This window comes from Onychostoma macrolepis, chromosome 25 (genome assembly GCF_012432095.1).
Source record: "Onychostoma macrolepis isolate SWU-2019 chromosome 25, ASM1243209v1, whole genome shotgun sequence".
In the NCBI taxonomy this organism is placed as follows: Eukaryota; Metazoa; Chordata; class Actinopteri; order Cypriniformes; family Cyprinidae; genus Onychostoma; species Onychostoma macrolepis.
This window is the reverse complement of record NC_081179.1, coordinates 23284176-23304461: the sequence shown is the minus strand read 5'-3', so window position 1 is coordinate 23304461 and position 20286 is coordinate 23284176. Positions and strand designations below refer to the sequence as shown.

The 20286-nt window shown below is 37.5% G+C and overlaps 1 protein-coding gene across 2 annotated transcripts in view; it reads left to right on the top strand.

Moving 5' to 3' along the window:
* The first annotated feature begins 7752 nt into the window (after window positions 1-7752).
* Window positions 7753-20286, top strand: part of spire2 (spire-type actin nucleation factor 2) — a 28866-nt gene continuing 16332 nt past the window's right edge. Inside the window, exons 1-4 of one of the 2 annotated variants that reach the window (XR_009269232.1) lie at window positions 7753-8391; window positions 16378-16418; window positions 16513-16890; window positions 20043-20123. Coding sequence is in view for 1 of the 2 variants with exons in the window: in XM_058766383.1 (XP_058622366.1) it covers window positions 7884-8391; window positions 16378-16418; window positions 16513-16890; window positions 20043-20123 (1008 nt within the window). In the remaining variant the exon portion in view is untranslated. The remainder of the gene's footprint in view (window positions 8392-16377; window positions 16419-16512; window positions 16891-20042; window positions 20124-20286) is intronic. The other variant, XM_058766383.1, reaches the window with a different exon arrangement.

The window sequence follows — 20286 nt, the reverse complement described above, 5'->3', positions numbered from 1 at the left end:
TCATCCTCATGAACTGCTCCAGATTTTCCAGTTCTTGCTGCGAGATGTTACTCCACTTTTCTACCAAGACACTTGCAAGTTCAGTTTCTGGGGGGATGCATGGACATGGCCTTATCTTACATTCAACATTGCATGCAGACAAGTGTGCAATAGGTGTTTATGGTTCATTAAACAAGCATGAAAAACAATGTTTAAACCCCTTACTATAAAGATCGGTAAAGATTATTTGGACTTTACAAAATTGTCTTTAAAATACAGCATCCTGAAAAAGGGACGTTGCTGACTGATCCTCTTAGAGCTATAGCTGTATTTTCTTGCATGTATGTGTGTATATATATATATATATATATATACACATGCATACACACACACACAGTATCTCACAGAAGTGAGTACACCCTTCATATTTTTGTAAATATTTTATTATATCTTTTCATGTGACAACACTGAAGAAATGACACTTTTCTACAATGTAAAGTAGTGAGTGTACAGCTTGTATAACAGTGTAAATTTGCTGTCCCCTCAAAATAACTCAACACACAGCCATTAATGTCTGAACCGCTGGCCACAAAAGTGAGTACACTCCTAAGTGAAAATGTCCAAATTGGGCCCAAATTATTTTGTGTGGCCACCATTATTTTCCAGCACTGCCTTAACCCTCTTGGGCATGGAGTTCAGCAGAGCTTCACAGGTTGCCACTGGAGTCCTCTTCCACTCCTCCATGATGACATCACGGAGCTGGTGGATGTTAGAGACCTTGTGTTTGAGGATTCCCAACAGATGCTCAACAGGGTTTAAGTCTGGAGACATGCTTGGCCAGTCCATCACCCTCAGCTTCTTTAGCAAGGCAGTGGTCGTCTTAGAGGTGTGTTTGGGGTCGTTATCATGTTGGAATACTGCCCTGCAGCCCAGTCTCCGAAGGGAGGGGATCATGCTCTGCTTCAGTATGTCACAGTACATGTTGGCATTCATGGTTCCCTCAATGAACTGTAGCTCCCCAGTGCCAGCAGCACTCATGCAGCCCCAGACCATGACACTCCCACCACCATGCTTGACTGTAGGCAAGACACACTTGTCTTTGTACTCCTCACCTGGTTGCCGCCACACACACGCTTGACACCATCTGAACCAAATAAGTTTATCTTGGTCTCATCAGACCACAGGACATGGTTCCAGTAATCCATGTCCTTAGTCTGCTTGTCTTCAGCAAACTGTTTGCGGGCTTTCTTGTGCATCATCTTTAGAAGAGGCTTCCTTCTGGGACGACAGCCATGCAGACCAATTTGATGCAGTGTGCGGCGTATGGTCTGAGCACTAACAGGCTGACCCCCCACCCCTTCAACCTCTGCAGCAATGCTGGCAGCACTCATATGTCTATTTCCCAAACACAATCTCTGGATATGATGCTGAGCATGTGCACTCAACTTCTTTGGTCAACCATGGTGAGGCCTGTTCTGATTGGAACCTGTCCTATTAAACCGCTGTATGGTCTTGGCCACCGTGCTGCAGCTCAGTTTCAGGGTCTTGGCAATCTTCTTATAGCCTACGCCATCTTTATGTGGAGCAACAATTCTTTTTTTCAGATCCTCAGAGAGTTCTTTGCCATGAGGTGCTGTGTTGAACTTCCAGTGACCAGTATGAGAGAGTGAGAGCGATAACACCAAATTTAACACACCTGCTCCCCATTCACACCTGAGACCTTGTAACACTGAGTCACATGACACCGGGGAGAGAAAATGGCTAATTGGGCCCAATTTGGACATTTTCACTTAGGAGTGTACTCACTTTTGTGGCCAGTTGTTTAGACATTAATGGCTGTGTGTTGAGTTGTTTTGAGGGGACAGCAAATTTACACTGTTATACAAGCTATAGACTCACTACTTTACATTGTAGCAAAGTGTCATTTCTTCAGTGTTGTCACATGAAAATATATAATAAAATATTTACAAAAATGTGAGGGGTGTACTCACTTCTGTGAGATACACCCCTTGGGAAGGTTACTTTGGAAATGTAATAGGTTACAGATTACAAGTTACCCTACTTAAAATGTAATTAGTAGTGTAACTTTTCAATTACTTTATTAAAGTAATGTAACTGATTACATTTGATTACTTTTTGATTACTTTTCTAAATTTCTAATGTTTTCAACTGTTAATCGTTTTCAAATATGTAAAGCAGACAGGATTAACCTTACATTATGTGCTCAACACTGATTACTGTTAGACTTTCGAAATCTTTCGTCACTTGAATTAAGATTATAATATTTTAATATTATAGGAGACATTGGATGCAAAATATCTTTATTTGCATATTAATGTATCTTAGCAGTGTGTGGACACAACCACCCTACAATGATAATAAAAAACAAAAGAAAAAACACACTTTTTTTTTAATCCCCCAAAAACCTAAACAGTCTCAATTATCAAGCCATTTTGATTTTGGCGTGAATACCAGCACTCTCTTCCACCTTCAATACCAAGACTGAGGTGAGACCCTTGAGCAAGGAACCAAACCCCCAACTGCTCCCCGGGTGCTGCAGCAATATGGCTGCCCACTGCTCCGGGTGTGTGTTCACAGTGTGTGTGTGTGTTCACTACTGTGTGTGTGCGCACTTGGATGGGTTAAATGCAGAGCACAAATGGTCACCATATCTGGCCATGTCACTTCATTTCACTTTCACTAAATTTGTTTATGTCTGGCTGCGCAAATCATTTTACTCCAGACTGCATTCTGAATGAGGGACAATGCAAGGCAGGTTTTGTTAAAAATTTAAAACTCAAGGATGGATCAGTACCCATTGTTCATGATCCAGCTGCACCTCCAGAAGAAGTAAGTCTCACACTTTATATTTTTTATGATTATTTGGGAATCGCCTTTGCGCTTCCACACAAGAGAGGGGCGGGGTGAGCAGAGCTCATTAGGATGTAAAGAGTTATGCACCGAAATGAGTTGCTGTGACCAGAGCTGTTTTTGACAAGGTAAAAAGGGTGTTGTTTTTCATGACCACTGGGACCATTTCAAGAAGACCCTAATGAATCATGCCAACTTGTGGAAAATGAGCATTCGATGTCCCCTTTGAAGCACAGCCACACAATCAGACTTACTTTAAAATCTTAGTTTAAATACAGATTTAAAATCATAACAATAAATAGTTTAATAGCTATGATACTGTTTTTTTTTGTTTTTTGTTTTTTTTTAATCAAATCTTTGCATAGCTGTGACAGGAAACACTGGAATCTAACAATGCCTTGGAAAAAACTGTTAATCTTAAAAAATAAAGCACATATATAAACCCACATAGGAAATATAAGAGTTATCAGATAAGCATGTTATAAACTTCTGAAACATTGGTGTTTCATATTTTAGAGCAGTCACTGCAATTTATGAAAGAAATCAATTAAATCTGTACATGGGAGTGTGTGTGAAAAAATCTGATGTAACCCCCTTTGTAATCCTTAACATTTTCATAAGTAACTGTAATTTAATTACATATTATTCTTAGTAACTGTAACTAATTACAGTTACTTTTATTTTGTAATTAAATTACATAATTATGTTACATGTAACTAGTTACTCTCCAACACTGTATATGTATATATATATATATATATATATATATATATATATATATACACAGGTGCATCTCAATAAATTAGAATGTCGTGGAAAAGTTCATTTTTTCTTGTAAGTTATTTCAAAAAGTTAAACTTTCATATATTTTAGATTCATTGCATGTAAAGTAAAACATTTCAAAAGTTTTATTTTTTTTTGATGATTAGAGCTTACAGCTCATGAAAGTCAAAAATCAGTATCTCAAAATATTAGAATATTTACATTTGAGTTTCAATTAATGACCATCCCTACAGTATAAATTCTGGGTGTCTCTTGTTCTTTGAAACCACAATAATGGGGAAGACTGCTGACTTGGCAATGATCCAGAAGATGAACATTGACACCCTCCACAAAGAGGGTAAGTCACAGAAGGTCATTACTGAAAGGTGTGGCTGTTTACAGAGTGCTGTATCAAAGCATATTAAATGCAAAGTTGACTGGAAGGAAGAATTTGGGTAGGAAAAGGTGCACAAGCAACAGGGATGACTACAAGCTTGAGAATACAGTCAAGCAAAGCTGATTCAAACACTTGGGAGAGCTTCACAAGGAGTGAACTGAAGCTGGAGTCAGTGCATCAAGAGTCACCACGCTCAGACGTCTTCAAAAGGGCTACCAAGCCACTTCTGAAGCAGAGACAATGTCAGAAGCGCCTTACCTGGGCTGTGGAGAAAAAGAACTGGACTGTTGCTCAGTGGTCCAAAGTCCTCTTTTCAGATGAAAGTAAATTTTGCATTTCATTTGGAAATCAAGGTCCCAGAGTCTGAAGGAGGAGTGGAGAGGCACAGAATCCATGTTGCTTGAAGTCCAGTGTGAAGTTTCCACAGTCAGTGATGATTTGGGCTGCCATGTCATCTGCTGGTGTTGGTCCACTGTGTTTTCTGAAGTCCACAGTCAACGCAGCCATCTACCAGGAAATTTTAGAGCACTTCATGCTTCCTTCTGTTGACAAGCTTTATGGAAATGCTGATTTCATTTTCCAGCAGGACTTGGCACCTGCCCACACTGCCAAAGGTACCAAAAGCTGGTTCAATGACCATAGTGTTACTGTGCTTGATTGGCCAGCAAACTCGCCTGACCTGAACCCCAGAGAGAATCTATGAGGTATTGTCAAGAGGAAGATGAGAGACACCAGACCCAACAATGCAGAAGAGCTGAAGGCCACTATCAGAGCAACCTGGGCTCTCATAACACCTGAGCAGTGCCACAGACTGATCGACTCCATGCCACGCCGCATTGCTGCAGTAATTCAGGAAAAAGCAGCCCATACCAAGTGTTGAGTACATATATAGTAAATGAACATACTTTCCAGAAGGCCAACAATTCACTAAAAATGTTTTATTTTTTTTATTGGTCTTATGAAGTATTCTAATTTGTTGAGAGTGAATTGGTGGGTTTTTGTTAAATGCGAGCCAAAATCATTACAATTAAAAGAACCAAAGACTTAAACTACTGCATTGAATTTATTTAATACACGTGTTTCACAATTTGAGTTAAATTACTGAAATAAATGAACTTTTCCACGACATTCTAATTTATTGAGATGCACCTGTATATATATATATATATATATATATATATATATATATATATAGGCCTATATACTTTTCTAGCACATATATTGAACACTGTAACAGTGTTTTTGAGCACATATATTTATGCTGCAATGACTCGGGCACATGTCTGAGCGTTCAATTAAGAGATTAAAATAAATTACATTGAACTCTTCACAGTTTTTCAGTCTGGTTTGATGAAAGGCATTTGCCTAGAACTGTAATGGAGTTCTAAACCAGTCTTTGGGTTGAATATGTTCATATCAGTTCACTTTCTCTTCAAAGACTATATTAACATGCAAACCCAACTCTTATGTCATCATATTATGCCAGTGATTCTGAACAAATGGTTGCCGGTCAATTTAATGAATTTCTTTAACAAGATTTATCCAAACTTTATGGTGCAAAATTAAAAACTGGTTAGTTGATTGATTTCTTATGTACATTCATTGTTAATTTGACATTGTTTCTGCCTGCAGTTTTGGAATGTAAACACTAGAAATCTAGTTAAAATAACTTAAAAATGGGCTCTTGACTTGATTTCCACTGTCTGTAGGGCTGTCGAAATGAACCTACAGTAAGTGAGTGATTTGAGACGCCCTTTAAACCAACTCAAGCAAGTATAATAAAACCCATAAAAGCCAAATGAATGTGTTTTCATCAAACAGAAACGTTCCTGAATCAACATCCTTGATCCTGGAACATTTCAATCAGTCAGCTTTGGGGAATAAGTGTCAACTTCAGGCTTATTCATCTATCATTTCCCTTTGATTAAGTTAGGGATAGTTGTAGGGTTAGGACAATGTTTTTTGATGTTTCTCATGTCTTAAGGGCTGTGTGAATATTAGGTGAAGTAATATACCTACAACGAATTGGACCTATTACCTACAGACTTCTCAGTTCTTCACTACTTATACATTTTTTTAGCAGTGAGTTCGTCACAAAGTATTTTGTTTGGCCAAAAATGACTCACTCTTATAAATTGAGGTTCTTTATTGTTGTCAGTGGCCTCTGGCTTGCTCAGTTGGGGACACTTAATTTCTAGCGATTATCGCCGATTTGATTGCACAGCTACTATTTAAACTAAACTGAGCTAGACAATGACATCTCTGAATTCAATAATGAAATGCCTTTAACTGAAAATTGAGTGTTTAATCTTATCATTATACATTACTGACACTCTATCCTCCAGTTTGATACTGTTAAGTGCTTTGACACAATCTGCATTGTAAAAGCGCTATATAAATAAAGGTGACTTGACTTGACTTGGTTCAATGAAGAACCTTTAACATCCATGGAACCTTTTCCAAAAAAAGGTTATCTACAGTATTGTGGAAAAGAGTCCTCAAATTGTTCAAATGTTCTTATTCTACACACTAAGAAATGATTCCTTCTATAAGAACTGTTCACTGAAAGCTTCTTTTTGGAACCCACAATAGTTCTTTGTTGACATCACTATGAAAGCCTTTTGGAACCTTTATTTTTAAGAGTGTATAAGAGACTAAATATGTATTTAGTAATAAAGGAGCTCTGTACCACCAGCAGTTTATTTTCAAGACCAGATTTAAAGTTCTACCCAACACCACCCTCCTGAGGTGACAGTAGTAGTTGTACGTCTCTGTTTAAAAATAAGGCCCCTTTTTAACGTTTGGTTTAAGTTATTATTATTCTATGTTTACAGATTTGTTATAAATTTGTTTCTACTAACAATAGTTCTTTTCAAATAAAATGTTACCTATATCTTTACCTTTAAGAATTATAATGAAATGGGAGTGGGTTGGGAGTTGAAGGGGCATAACAAAAAATGAGATTAAATAACCTCAATAAATTCATGCACAAATTTTAATTCATCCGTGATTTCTATTAGTGTTTCTATTATTTGCAATATCACACAATAAATCATTTTAAGAAATATATGTAATAAATATTGTGTAGGCCTATACACAAACTTTTATTTCGGATGTGATTAATCGCGATTAATCGATTTCACAGCACTATTACATACTTTATATAAATATATAAAGTATGTATGTATGTATGTATATGTGACACTGGAGCACAAAAGCAGTCATAAGTAGCACAGGTATATTTGTCGCAATAACCAACATTACATTGTAAGAGTCATCATGAAGATATTTTGTAAATTTTTTGATTAGTAATATGCATTGCTAAGAACTTAATTTGGACAACTTTAAAAGCGATTTTCTCAGTATTTCATATTTTTTGCACCCTCAGATTCCAGATTTTCAAATAGTTGTATCTCAGCCAAATCGTGTCCTAACAAACCATAGGCCTACATCAATGGAGAGCTTATTTATTCAGCATTTCAGATGATGAATAAATCTCAGTTTCAAAAAATTGACACCTATGACTGGTTTTGTGGTCCATGGGTCACACACACACACACACACACACACACACACACACACACACACACATATATATATATATATATATATATAGGCTACACTGTATTTATTGATTGATTTTTGCCATTTTCAAACAGATACAACCTGGTTTTCGCACCGTGATTTTAACCAGAATACGCTGAATAATTTTGCATTCTTTGCCGCCTTCGGTTATTTATGTATCCCAACTAGTTCCCCTGCAAGTTGAGCTCATCTGTTTCATTGGTCCAGTATGTGGGAGGAGCTCGGTGAGCACTTTGCAGAGGATGCAGGATATGACACCCATCCAGACATGATGAAGGAAACTTGACCGATGCGAAAGATTCATCATACAACATACATGCACTATAGGCAATATAATGGTTATGAAGTTTGTTTTTTCTCTATCTTGCGCTCTGTCTTCTGCTCCAACTGCGCCATCATCAGAGCTGTCCGCCTCCGCTCCTCTGCCCAGCGCGGACTGACGTTACTGCAGACGCTTCCTTCCCGGAATGAACCGCAGAATCATCATTGCGTTCCCAGACACACTCGAGAAGGTCCCGAGGACACGGTAGATATGGCCAGATCGGCGAACAGCAGCGGTAAGGACGGAGATGCAAGGGTCGCCTCCCCCGCGGAGAGAGCTGAGATCAGGGAGCTGTCTCTGGAGGAGGTGCTGGAGTCTTACGAGCAGCCCATCAACGAGGAGCAGGCTTGGGCAGTGTGTTTCCAGTGCTGCAGAGAGCTGCGAGCGCCGCGCCCGCCGGAGCTCCTGATCCAGGGGCCGTCATCGATCATCCTGCACAGAGACGGCACGGTCAGCGCGCATCTGGACAGCGGCGGTGAGCACCTGGCATTCACGCAGAGAAACTTCTTCAACAGGCTCAAGAAGAAATTTAAAAGTTTAAGAGTTTCTTTCGTCCATGCACATTTCATTTGACATGCATTCCATTTGTATTCCATCAACAATTCTATGATAGCTGCGTCCTCCATTGAGGTATATGACTAATAAAAATGCCGCATTTTTAAAATTAATTAAAACAATAATGTCACACACTTAAATGCATCCGCGATGATGATCATATTTGCTTTAATCTCCAATTAGTCCAATGGGATTCTGTGAAATATGGAGCACAAAACCAGTCACAGGGGTCAATTTTTCGAAATTGAGATTTATACATCATCTGAATAAATAAGCTTTCCATTGATGTATGGTTTGTTATGATAGGACAATATTTGGCCGAGATACAACTATTTGAAAATCTGGATTCTGAGCGTGCAAAAAAAAAAAAAAAATCAAAATATTGAGAAAATCGCCTTTAAAGTTGTCCAAATGAAGTCCTTAGCAATGCATATTACTAATCAAAAATTAAGTTTTTATATATTTACGGTAGGAAATTTACAAACTATCTTCATGGAACATGATCTTTACTTAATATCCTAATGATTTTTGGGATAAAAGAAAAATCGATTATTTTGACCCCTATTGCTCCAAATATACCCGTGCTATTTATGACTGCTTTTGTGTTCCAGGGTCACATATTATAGTTTATATTTTTGATTCCTTATCTTCAACTTTGAAGCATTATGATTTGCTCTGTGTTTATTGATTACATGGGTGTCTAGTGTTGTTTTGCTGAAGCTTTTGTCTTCTAAACACTGTTTTTGAATTTTATTTGCGATACAATGTGTTGTAAACAGCTGCAAAACTTGGCTGTTGTTTTCCTCTAGAAGACTTCTGCATTGGCCTGAGACTAAAGTAGCAGCAGAGGTTTACACTCGTCTCAAAACACGCGGCATGTGCGTGGATTCACTGTTTTGAAAATGAGGCGGAGGTCGATAGACAAAGGATGCTCTAACGTTTATCTTTTACATTGTATTTTAGTAGGTTTTTCCACAGGTTGTTTAATGATGACAGTCGACATGAGAAATAGCCTAATTTTAGCTACATGAGCACGACTACATTTGCAGTTCTACTCAATTGCTTTCACACAGTTCAGATCTCTGAATAATTATTTTGTAAAAGAGAAAGTAGCCTACACTTTTTTATGGTTTGCACGAGAACAAAATAAATATGTATATAAAATAAAAAGATATATATATATATATATATATATATAAATTAAATTTTTATAAAAATATAGGCCTATATATATATAAAAAACAAAAATGTTCTTGTTTTTTTATTTGTTAATTGTTATTTTTAAAGGAATATTGCAGTTTTTATTATAAATTATTATTATTGTTGTTGTTATTATTAAATTCACGTCCCGTCGTAATCAGAAACATTAATGCCCCTTGCTCTTCCAGCAATCAAATGGCATCACAGCAATAGCAAACAACAACAACACAACGATCCAGTCGAGTCCTGCAGCCCTACATTTTTTCTCATTTGAGTAACTGTTTCACTCAGATATACATATATCACAGTTGGAGAGAAAAGACAATCCATGCTGACTTTAATTAGCTCCTTGCGCCCTTGTGTTCTCCCTGTGTTTGCCGTACATTGTTCGATGTATCAGACTTTTCGGAGTTCTCCTGCTGATCATTTTTGAACTTATTTTTCTCTTGCATATTTCTGGAAACTTGTTTAAAAAACAAACCTATGCTTGGGTTCTTTGTCTGAGTCACATTTGCTTAGGGGAGGAGACTGCAGACAGAAGAGAGCATACGTGATCCTCAGCAGGCATCCCTTATGCCAACCCAATAACACTGAATCGCTGAGTCGTAATTGGAGAAAATGTACAGTCAGTTGCTTCACAAGATCCCAAGTACCGACTAACAGGCCTCATCATCAATGAAATATCTTTCCCACACAAAGTTAAAGAGTTCTGTAGAGATACTTGGACCAAATATGCAGACAATGCCTAAAATGTGCCCTCTTTGATGCTGTTGAACTGAATGCATGGAGCACACTGTTTGCTGAAATATCCACAACACTGCACTGAAGTAAGAGCTCACAGTAATATTATTAAAATGTCTTAAGATTTCAATCACCAGTGAAGATCTAAATATCTGAAGACAATGCTGCTCTGCTGCCTCAGGGTCTGGATACTTTGCGATTAGTGAAGGAACGATGTATTCAGAAGTCTATCAAGATATTTTATCTTGAATATCAAGAATGTAAGGATAGAGGTTCATGACTCCATAGAGTGAGAGTGATGCAAGAAGACAATGACACAAATCACAAAAGCAAATCAACTAAAGAAGGACTGAAAAAATGTTTTCCTAAAGAGGGCTGTGCTTTCAAGAGAGACAACCCAGGAATAGTGATAAATTAAACAGATTTGTGAGGAAAGGTGCGCCAAAACCAATCAATAGTTTTATACATTTGGTGGAGGTTTTGCTGCTAAAAGAGGATCTACAAGTTACTAAATTCAAGAATTCGCACACTTTCTCCACCCTGTGAATGATTACTCAATATAGTAGAATATAATAAAAATGTCATAAGTATGTGATTATTTGTTTAGTCAGATTTATCTATAATTGTGAGTTTAAAAAAAAGGCCACATTCAGATATTTTCAAAGGGTTCACAAACTTGTTCTTGCCACTATATCTGGAATAATAATCCCGACTACACTCTTAAAAATAAAGGTGCTTAAAAGGTTCTTCACAGCGATGCCATAGAAGAACCATTTTTATCTTTATACCATTTTTTCTTATTCAGTCAAAGGTTCTTTAAAGAACCATCTCTTTCTTACCTTTTTATAATCTGAAAGAATCTTCTTTCCCCACAAATAACCTTTTGTGAAACAGAAAGGTTCATCAGATGCTAAAGGGTTAGTTCACCCCAAAATGAAATGAAAATTCTGTCATTAATTACTCACCCTCGTGTCGTTCCAAACCCGTAAGACCTTTGTTCATCTTCAGAACACAAATTAAGATGTTTTTGATGAAATCGGAGAGCTATCGGACGCTCTATAGACAGCAACACAACTGAAATGTTCCCAGGTCCAGAAACGTGGTAAATACATCGGTAAAACAGTCCATGTGACATCGGTCACTCAACTTCAGTTTTGCGACGCTACGAGAATACTTTTTTTTTTGCACAAAGAAAACAAAAATAACAATTTACTCAACCATACTTCTCCCCCGAGTTACGTCTTCCGCCATTTTGGAGAGTACCTAAGAACGTATTTGACGTAATCAGTGTTGTTTACGCTTGGGGGAAAGCATACAAATCTTTAGAATTTGTTCATCAAAAACGTTAGTTCACTGATTTGTTCAGTAAATTACAGCACTGTGCACTAGTGACTTTTTGTCTATTATGTCGTCTATTATGTGTGAGTCATTGAATTACTCACTCGACAGATTAACAGATATTACTAGGCATAATAGACAAAGTATTTCAAGCATGCCAAATAGCTCCACCAGTCAGTCTACAGAAGGGGTCACCAAACTTGTTCCTGGAGGGCAGGAGTTTAGCTCCAACTCTAATCAAACACACCTGAACCAGCTAATCAAGGTCTTGCTTGGTATACTTGAAACTTCAAGGCAGGTGTGTTGAGGCCCTCCATGACCGTGTGTGGCGACACCTGGTCTACAGGATGTAGACTCTATACTTCAAACTCTTAATTTTACACAGTTCAGATTATAAGAAGTCAAAAGCAGCTGGCTCTCTCACATTAATAAGTGAAACATGTAGAGTCTTCCCCTGCAAAGGATGGAGGCGAAAGATGGAATATCGTATAGAGCACATCCAGAGTCATTAGGCTGATCCATCTTCTACTGCATGCCTGGTTCAGCTCATACAGTGCTATTCATATTCATCTGCTAGTTCTGAACTGAGTCATCAGGACTGCTCACTTAGCTGTTAACAGATCTCTGCCACTCGAAATTTCTGTTTCTGGATCTGTACCTGTTTGTTTTAGGCACACAATCGAGTATTGTGTATTGTTTGTTCCGTTTCAGTGAACTCCTTCATATAGCATTATTATTTGGCTTACTATGGTAATACTATGGTAATCAATTCCATACCAACTTTTTTAACCTGTTCTTTTCATTCTGTTTTTTTTTTCCAGAATGTTCCATGTTTGGAGATACAATATTTAGTTACATCTCCAAACTCAAAAGAGAGAAAGGATAGAAAAGTTTGAAATTAATGTTGATTTTGTACTTTCCATCTGGTCAGGAACAGATTCTGCTGGTTCACAATGACCCAGGCTGTCATACGACATTTAAAGGGATAGTCCATCCAAAATGAAGATTCTGTCATCATTTACTCACCTTCATACCATCCCAGACACTGTTGGGGGTAATGCATTACAAGTTACAAGATTACTTTTTCCAAGTATCTAGTAATGCATTACTTTTTAATTTAGAAGTAAATATCTGAGTTACTTTTTCAAATAAGTAACAGCAGTTACTTTGTTTCCCATGTATTGACTGACAGCTCTCGTGTTGCCATGTTGAGAGAAATAGGAATAAGTGCAGAGGTGTTAAGTGCACTGCGTGAACATGATGTTACTGTAGTTCTAGACTAAATGTGAAAAATCTCACTTGCACAAAAACAGATTAAGTATTCCTCAAAATTAATAAAAGTGAAATGCAAACCCAGAATATGACACAAACCTGCAATAATTAAATATGTAAAATACAATTTTTCTTTTTTTTATTGCTGAAGAGTGTTGAAATTTCTTCTCCTGTGTCCTATTCTTCAATCAATCCAGAACGGCAACACAGCTGAAAGGTTTGTTTGAGCTGCAGCCTATACTGTACAGAAGTAAATTTACATTTAGCAGACCCTTTTATCCAAAGCGACTTACAATTGGGGAATACATCAAGCGATTCATCTTAAAGAGGCAAATAGACACAGGAAGTTCTCGTAATACCAAGTTTCAAGCATTGTTCAAATAAGTACATGCTAGACAGGGAAAGATTAAAGAAAAGAGAAAAAGATTTTTTTTAAAAATTATTTATAAGGATGAAGTCGCTTAAAAATTGCCGGGAATCAGCATTCTGGATAGGGGTTGGAAGATCATTCCACCAGCCAGGAACAGTGAATGAGAATGTTCTTGAAAGTGATTTTGAGCCTCTCTGTGATGGCACCACGAGGCGTCCGCTCACTAGTACATCTCAGACTTCTGGAGGGAATGTAGATTCGTAAAAGTGAGTGGAAGTAGGCGGGTGCTGAGCCTGTGGCTGTTCTATATACAAACATCAATGTCTTGAACTTGATGCGAGCCGTAACCGGCAGCCAGTGAAGGCGATAAAGAGAGGTGTGATGTGGGAAGTCCAGCCTAGAAATGACAAGGGCCTGGACAAGAAGTTGAGCAGCATGCTCCGTTAGGAAGGGCCTGCTCTTTCTGATGTTGTGCAATGAAAACCTGCAAGATTGAGCGGTTTTTGCAATGTGGTCTTTGCAAGTCAGCTGGTCATCAAAGATTACATCCAGATTTCTGACCGAACTTGGGGTAATCATTGATGAACCTAGCTGGATGGTGAAATCATGCTGTAGAGTTGGAGTGGCAGGGAAGACAAGAAGCTCAGTCTTTGCCAGATTGAGCTGTAGGTGATGTTCTTTCATCCATGCCGAGATGTCCGCCAGGCAGCATGAGATCCGTGCAGCTACTGTTGGATCATCTGGTTGAAATGAGAGATAGAGCTGTGTGTCATCAGCATAGCAATGGTAGGAGAAGCCATGTGCCTCTATGATGGTTCCCATGTGATGTAGTGTATATGGAGAAGAGGAGGGGTCCAAGCACTGATCCCTGAGGAACCCAGTGACCAGTTGATTTGCTCTGGATACCTCCCCACCCCAGGCCACCCTGAAAGACCTACCAGTGAGACAGGATTCAAACCAACAAAGTGGAATCACTGTAATGCCCAGTGATAAGAGGCTGGACAGGAGGATCTGATGATTCAGTGTCAAAAGCGGAAGATAGATCCAATTTAAACAACAGATACAGAAACAAAGTATTAAGCAAACTGACTTCTCTGCTGACATTTCAGCCTGAGGCTTATTCATTTCACTGGTGTGAAAGTGCTTTTACATTACATTACAGAACTTTTATGTATTGAAAACAAACAAGCAAAGCCCAGCCCAGATGAGAAAAACGTAATGCATTACTTTCCATAAAAAGTAATTACGTGCGCAATTAGTTACTTTTTTAAGGAGTAACACAATATTGTAATGCAGTACTTTTAAAAGTAACTTTCCCCAACACTGATCCCAGATGTGTGATTTTCTTTCTTCAGATGAACACAAAGATATTTAAAAAAATATATATCTCTGAGTCCAAAAGATGAGATTTCATTTTCATTCACCACAGCCACAGAGTTATACCACCCTTATGGTGATCTGCTAGTTTTACTTGTGGTTTAGTTTCTTCAGAGGGACACTTTACAGTGCTTGAGGCAGTTTTGAATATATTTAGCCAGGTGTTTCACATTTGTGTCTTTTCAAATGCATTATATCAAATAGTCTTCAGCAAAACCCCATTCGGACTTGCCAATGAAGTTAAAGCCACAATATGGCAATTAGTCTCACATCTGTGTATCACCTTTAGTTAAATGGTCGAGTGGAAAGACCCATTGGAGACTTGGAATAATGACTTTTACTGAGTCTGTTCCACCCACTTAACATCTAGACCTTGCTATACCATTATTATACTGCAGAGAGCACTATCATCTAGTCTTCTTGGCATCTTTTTCATAATGGAAATCATGATGCTATTGGATATTTTGTTTTATGTTGAAATATAGCAAACTTTCACCTTTTTTGTACTCAAGTACTTTGCTTTGATATTCTCGAGTAGCCTTCCCAGTCAGAACCTCAGCGTTTTCTCTGCTATTCTTTAAAGTTTCATGATCTTGACATATTTCTACACTTCACTGACCCCCTGAATGTATAATGGCATTGCATATTGAGAGGCCTGCACGGCAGTTACGTTGACTGTACAAGCCTTCCCAAATAATAATAAGCCTAAATATTCGGTATATTCAACTCATTTCAGTTCATCTACATTTTCAGTAGACTGCAAAACAATTCTAAAAGTGATTATAAAAAAAAAAAAAATAATAATTTTGGTTCAGTTTGCTAAGAGAGAATCAAGTTAATATGCATAACTTGCACACATTTTAGCTTATATAGTTCAGTGAAAGCAATTTGATCTGTAAGTAAAATGTGGCAAAGATGGTTCCAACACTAGTACAATGTAATTAAATCTGTTGGGATAGAAAGAAAAGAAAAGAAAGAAAAGTCTAGAAATTCAAGTGTCACTTTTCTGCTGCTTATTTTCTTTTTTTTATTATTATTAATTTTGTTACAAAACCCCCATGAACACTACAGAATATCAAATTATATAACATTACGGAGCATACATTCCCACCCCTACATTTATCAAACAGAAAATAACATTTAAAATAATAAATATTTTTATATTTCTATATTATAAAATAAAGTAATATATACAAATATAAAAATGAAATAGAAATAAAGATAATGAAATAACATTCACCGAAGTATATTTAAAAAAAGAAAAGAAAAATATATATAGTACATTGGATTTCAAATTATAGTCATCATTACATAACATTCCACTTTATCTGTCTATTTACAAATTGCCTAAAAGGGGACCACACCTTTTTAAAAACCTCTGCTTCACGGCTGATTGCATATGTTCATTTTTCAAGAGCAAGGTTGCCAGACATTTCTTTAATCCACTGTGAAAGAACAGGTCTTTGGATGTTTTTCCATACTAAAGCAATGCCACGTTTAGCTTGTATTAAACTGAAATCTATGAGCTTCTTTTTGCTTGCATTTACTGACAGACTTTCAGGATATATATGTCTGCTGCTTATTTTTCTATTTTTATTTTTTTCCTAGATGACTGTAATGCAAATCATGTTTCTGCTGCTGATGGAAAGGTGAGACTGTAATGAGACTATTGTGGTATTATGGTAGATTTCTGTACTCTCCATCCCCTAACACGCCCCATTTCTTCATCATACGTGTGTGCAGCTGGTTCAGTCCATGGGTGTGGCGATCTACCGCGCTCTGGACTGGGGTCTGGATGACAGCGAGGAGCGGGAACTGAGCCCTCAGCTCGAGCAGCTCATTGAGTTTATGGTCGGTGGTCAGGACAGCAGTGAAAGCAAACACTGCGGCAGTAATGCAGCGAAAGACGAGGGCTACAGTGGCCAAGATGAGGATGAAGAAGAGGAGGAAGAAGGTGCAGTGCATGGCTTTCACACTGTTCATCAGGTGATGGCGCTTTGTGCCCAAAGACTGGCAAATCCAGCGCTGGCTCCCGAACACTACCAGGCTGTGTGTCGAGCGCTTTTTCTGGAGACCCTTGAGCTGCAGACCTTCCTCAGCAGGATAAGAGATGCCAAAGAGGCAAGGAACCAACTTTCTTGTTGATGAATGCATTTTTACGGTGGCCGAGAGAGCTCAACGCGCTGCAAATAGAAAAAACACCTGCTAATTAAGAAAACAACTTCATCAATTTGACAACACATGCGTTGCAAATTCTCACAACTCAACCAAATAAAGAAACGCGCTGCGAATAAAATTCTTTATTTGGTTGTGTTGTGAGCATTTGCAGCACCTGCTGTCAAACTAATGAAGGTGTTTTCTTAATTTGCTGGTACTTTTTCTATTTGCATGTGTTTTCTGAAGTTGCAGCGCGTTGAGCTCTCTCGACCACTGTACATTTTTGATAAAACATGAAACATTGAAATTAACGAAGAAAACTGTGGGGGGAAAACACTCAAAGTTACATATAAATAACATACTTGAAGACAGCATAGGTTTAAACCAGGTCATTTATTCTGATCTCAGACAGCAGAGAAATGCTAAATGCAATTTTTAACTTATCTTATCCTCCTGAGACCCAGCTACAGGAGAACTACATATTAAACGTCATTGAACACAGACACCGGAAACACAAACAGGGATCCTGACATAACAGGAAGTGAACACAGAATCAGAATCAGAATCAAGAACGGCCCTGGATTTTCTCCCAAATAGGCCCACCACAACTACAAACAGCTGCTACTGTCTCACTATATTACAGCAATCAATGTATTGCATTTATGGCAAATAACATAACAAACCCCATGGTTACCCTGCTGAAAAAAAACAAAAAAACAATAGAAACCATCACAGAAATTTTAATGGTTTCCACTACAAATGCCATTACCAAACATTACAAACCATCAACTTTAAACCATTAAATAATGGTGTCCTATAGTGTGTTTTGGGATATGTTCCATTAGGATTTAGTGGTTTTAACAAAAGCCACCAATAATAGATGACCAATTACCAGTAGAGACCAACAGGGCCCATTACAGTTTCCATTAAAACCAGTAAAACAATTACAAATTATATTGATGTTTCTATTGTTTTTTTATTTTTTTGTTTTCCAGCAGGGGATTTAAATAAATGTATTATTGAATGAACTAAAATACTAGGGATTTTACTACAGTACTCACAGGCTACATGCTGTAGTGAGAGAGGCGGGCAAAGGTAGGGTAACTGTTCACTTTTTTTTTTTCTTTTAGCTTCTCCCAGCTGCCTTTATCTTCACATTTTTGTGTGCCATCACGAGCCCACTCTCCTTCATGTCAATTTCGGTTTATTATAAGCAAAAATGGATTGCATTAGCGCTCCCTTTGTCGCTGTCAACCTCACTTAATCTGACACTTTTTCTTTGATGATGATGTCTGCACGTCCGTGGTGTTTGTAGTCAGTTTGTTCATTGATTCCCCTTGATTAGTCTCCCCAGTGTGTCTTGATCTTGTTAAGCTTGTTAGCCCCCTGTATATATATATATATATATATATATCTAGTGCTTCTTTAGTTCCTTGTGAGTTGTTGAATGTAATGGTTGTCTGTTTGCCCCTCGTTCTGTTGATTTCTGGTTTATTGTTTGTTCTAGTTTTTCCATTAAATGCCTGCACATAGATCCTTGCCTCTGCCTGTTTTGCCCAGCTTCTCCAAAACACTGCAGTATTTCACTGGCATGTATCTTTGACTAGCACATCTTTGAGCCTATATTTACTAGGTTTACACGTAAAATACTTAAGTACTGTTAAAATCAGATCAAATTAAAAAGGCTTTTACTCAAGTTGTTTTGGAATTGGTGACATAACTTGTAGTGGAGTAATTTTTACTTTAAGGTATCTGTATTTTTAGTCAAGTATGATTTTTAGGCACTCTTTAAACCACTATACTAAGATTAAGATTAGAGTTTATGGGTTAGTAAAACCTTTAGAATGAAACCTTCAGAGGCGGACAAAGTACACAACTCCATTACTTGAGTGAAAGTACAGATACTGCTGGTCAAATATTACTCCATTACAAAAAATTTGTAAAGACTTTTTAAAGATTTTTACTTAAGTACTTTTAAATGCAAGTACTTATGTACTTCTACTTAAGTACCAAAAGTAAATTTCCTTTTTTATGTCAACACATTGTTTTATTATTGCTGTATGCAATATTTGCAATACCTTATGCCTCTGAAGCAACTTACAATACATCACACCTACTGAATACACTGATTGGCTTGTATATCTTTGGAGTGAAAAGCTTTTAGAATGTTAAAAACTTATAGAAATGAAACAAGTGAGTTGACAAACAAAACAATTTTATTTAACACCCCCACAAAAGCAGCATGGTAGTGATCTCACACAGCTCTGGCAGCGTGCACACATCTACGTGCACCATTCATCCACATTTAAACTGAGTGGACAGTGAAATTGCTGTAAATACAGACTGATAAGAAAAAAACAAAAAATCAAACCTGATTTAAAACCCATCAACAGAACTCTAACTGTATAACTTTATAACCGCAACACTGCTTTAACAAAAAAGCAAAACAGCAAGATTTATTTGACATAATCGCTCTGATGTCAAACACAGTGTGGTCTGTGCAGTGCTGCTTCAAGTCAAACAGTGTTTTGTTAGGAGACGCACAGCAGTTGTTCTGGGGCTTTATACAGTAGGTAATACTTTTGTTTACACAATTTTGCAAAATCATTACAATATTGTCTCTAATATATACCAGATTAACTTCTTATTATTGAATTGTTGTAAATAAATATCACATGGTCAGTGTTCAAATCTGGGAAATCACTTCACGTAACCCTAGAAGAGTGATTACTGATAGGCTATTTTAGAGAAGAAAAAAAATCACCCACTGACTTTCAAAGCTGCTACATAGTAACAACTTTCTACTTCGAGGAACTTGATAGAAATGTAGTGGAGTGAAAAGTACGATATTTGTCTTTCAAATGTAGTGAAGTTAAAGTCACAAGAAAAAATAATACTTAAATAAAGTACAGATACTCAAAAAGTGTACTTAAATGCAATACTAAAGTAAATGTACTTATTACTGTCCACCTCTGGAAACCTTGAAATCCTAGAACCAATGAAAATGGCGGTATTCGCTCTTAACCAGATGGAAAGAAAAGGGGAAAAAAGCCATTACATAGCTTGTGTGAGAATTTAAAATTCTGTTCTGATGAGTGTCTGATATTTTCCTGTAGATGCTGAAGAAGATCAGGACGGAGGAACCGCAGGAGGACAGTTCCACCTCTGAGCTCGACGCTCTTCAACACACTGACTGGGTAAAAGATTCAAATATATGACCAGTGCTTGCTGTAGCAGTTTGCAGCATGCTTCAGAAACCCTCCACCTCCCCAGCTCCACCTGTATAGACCTGCTACGAGGTGATTCATGTATACTATATGGGGGTTATTTCATGTTATATGTGCAGCAGCAGTATTTCTT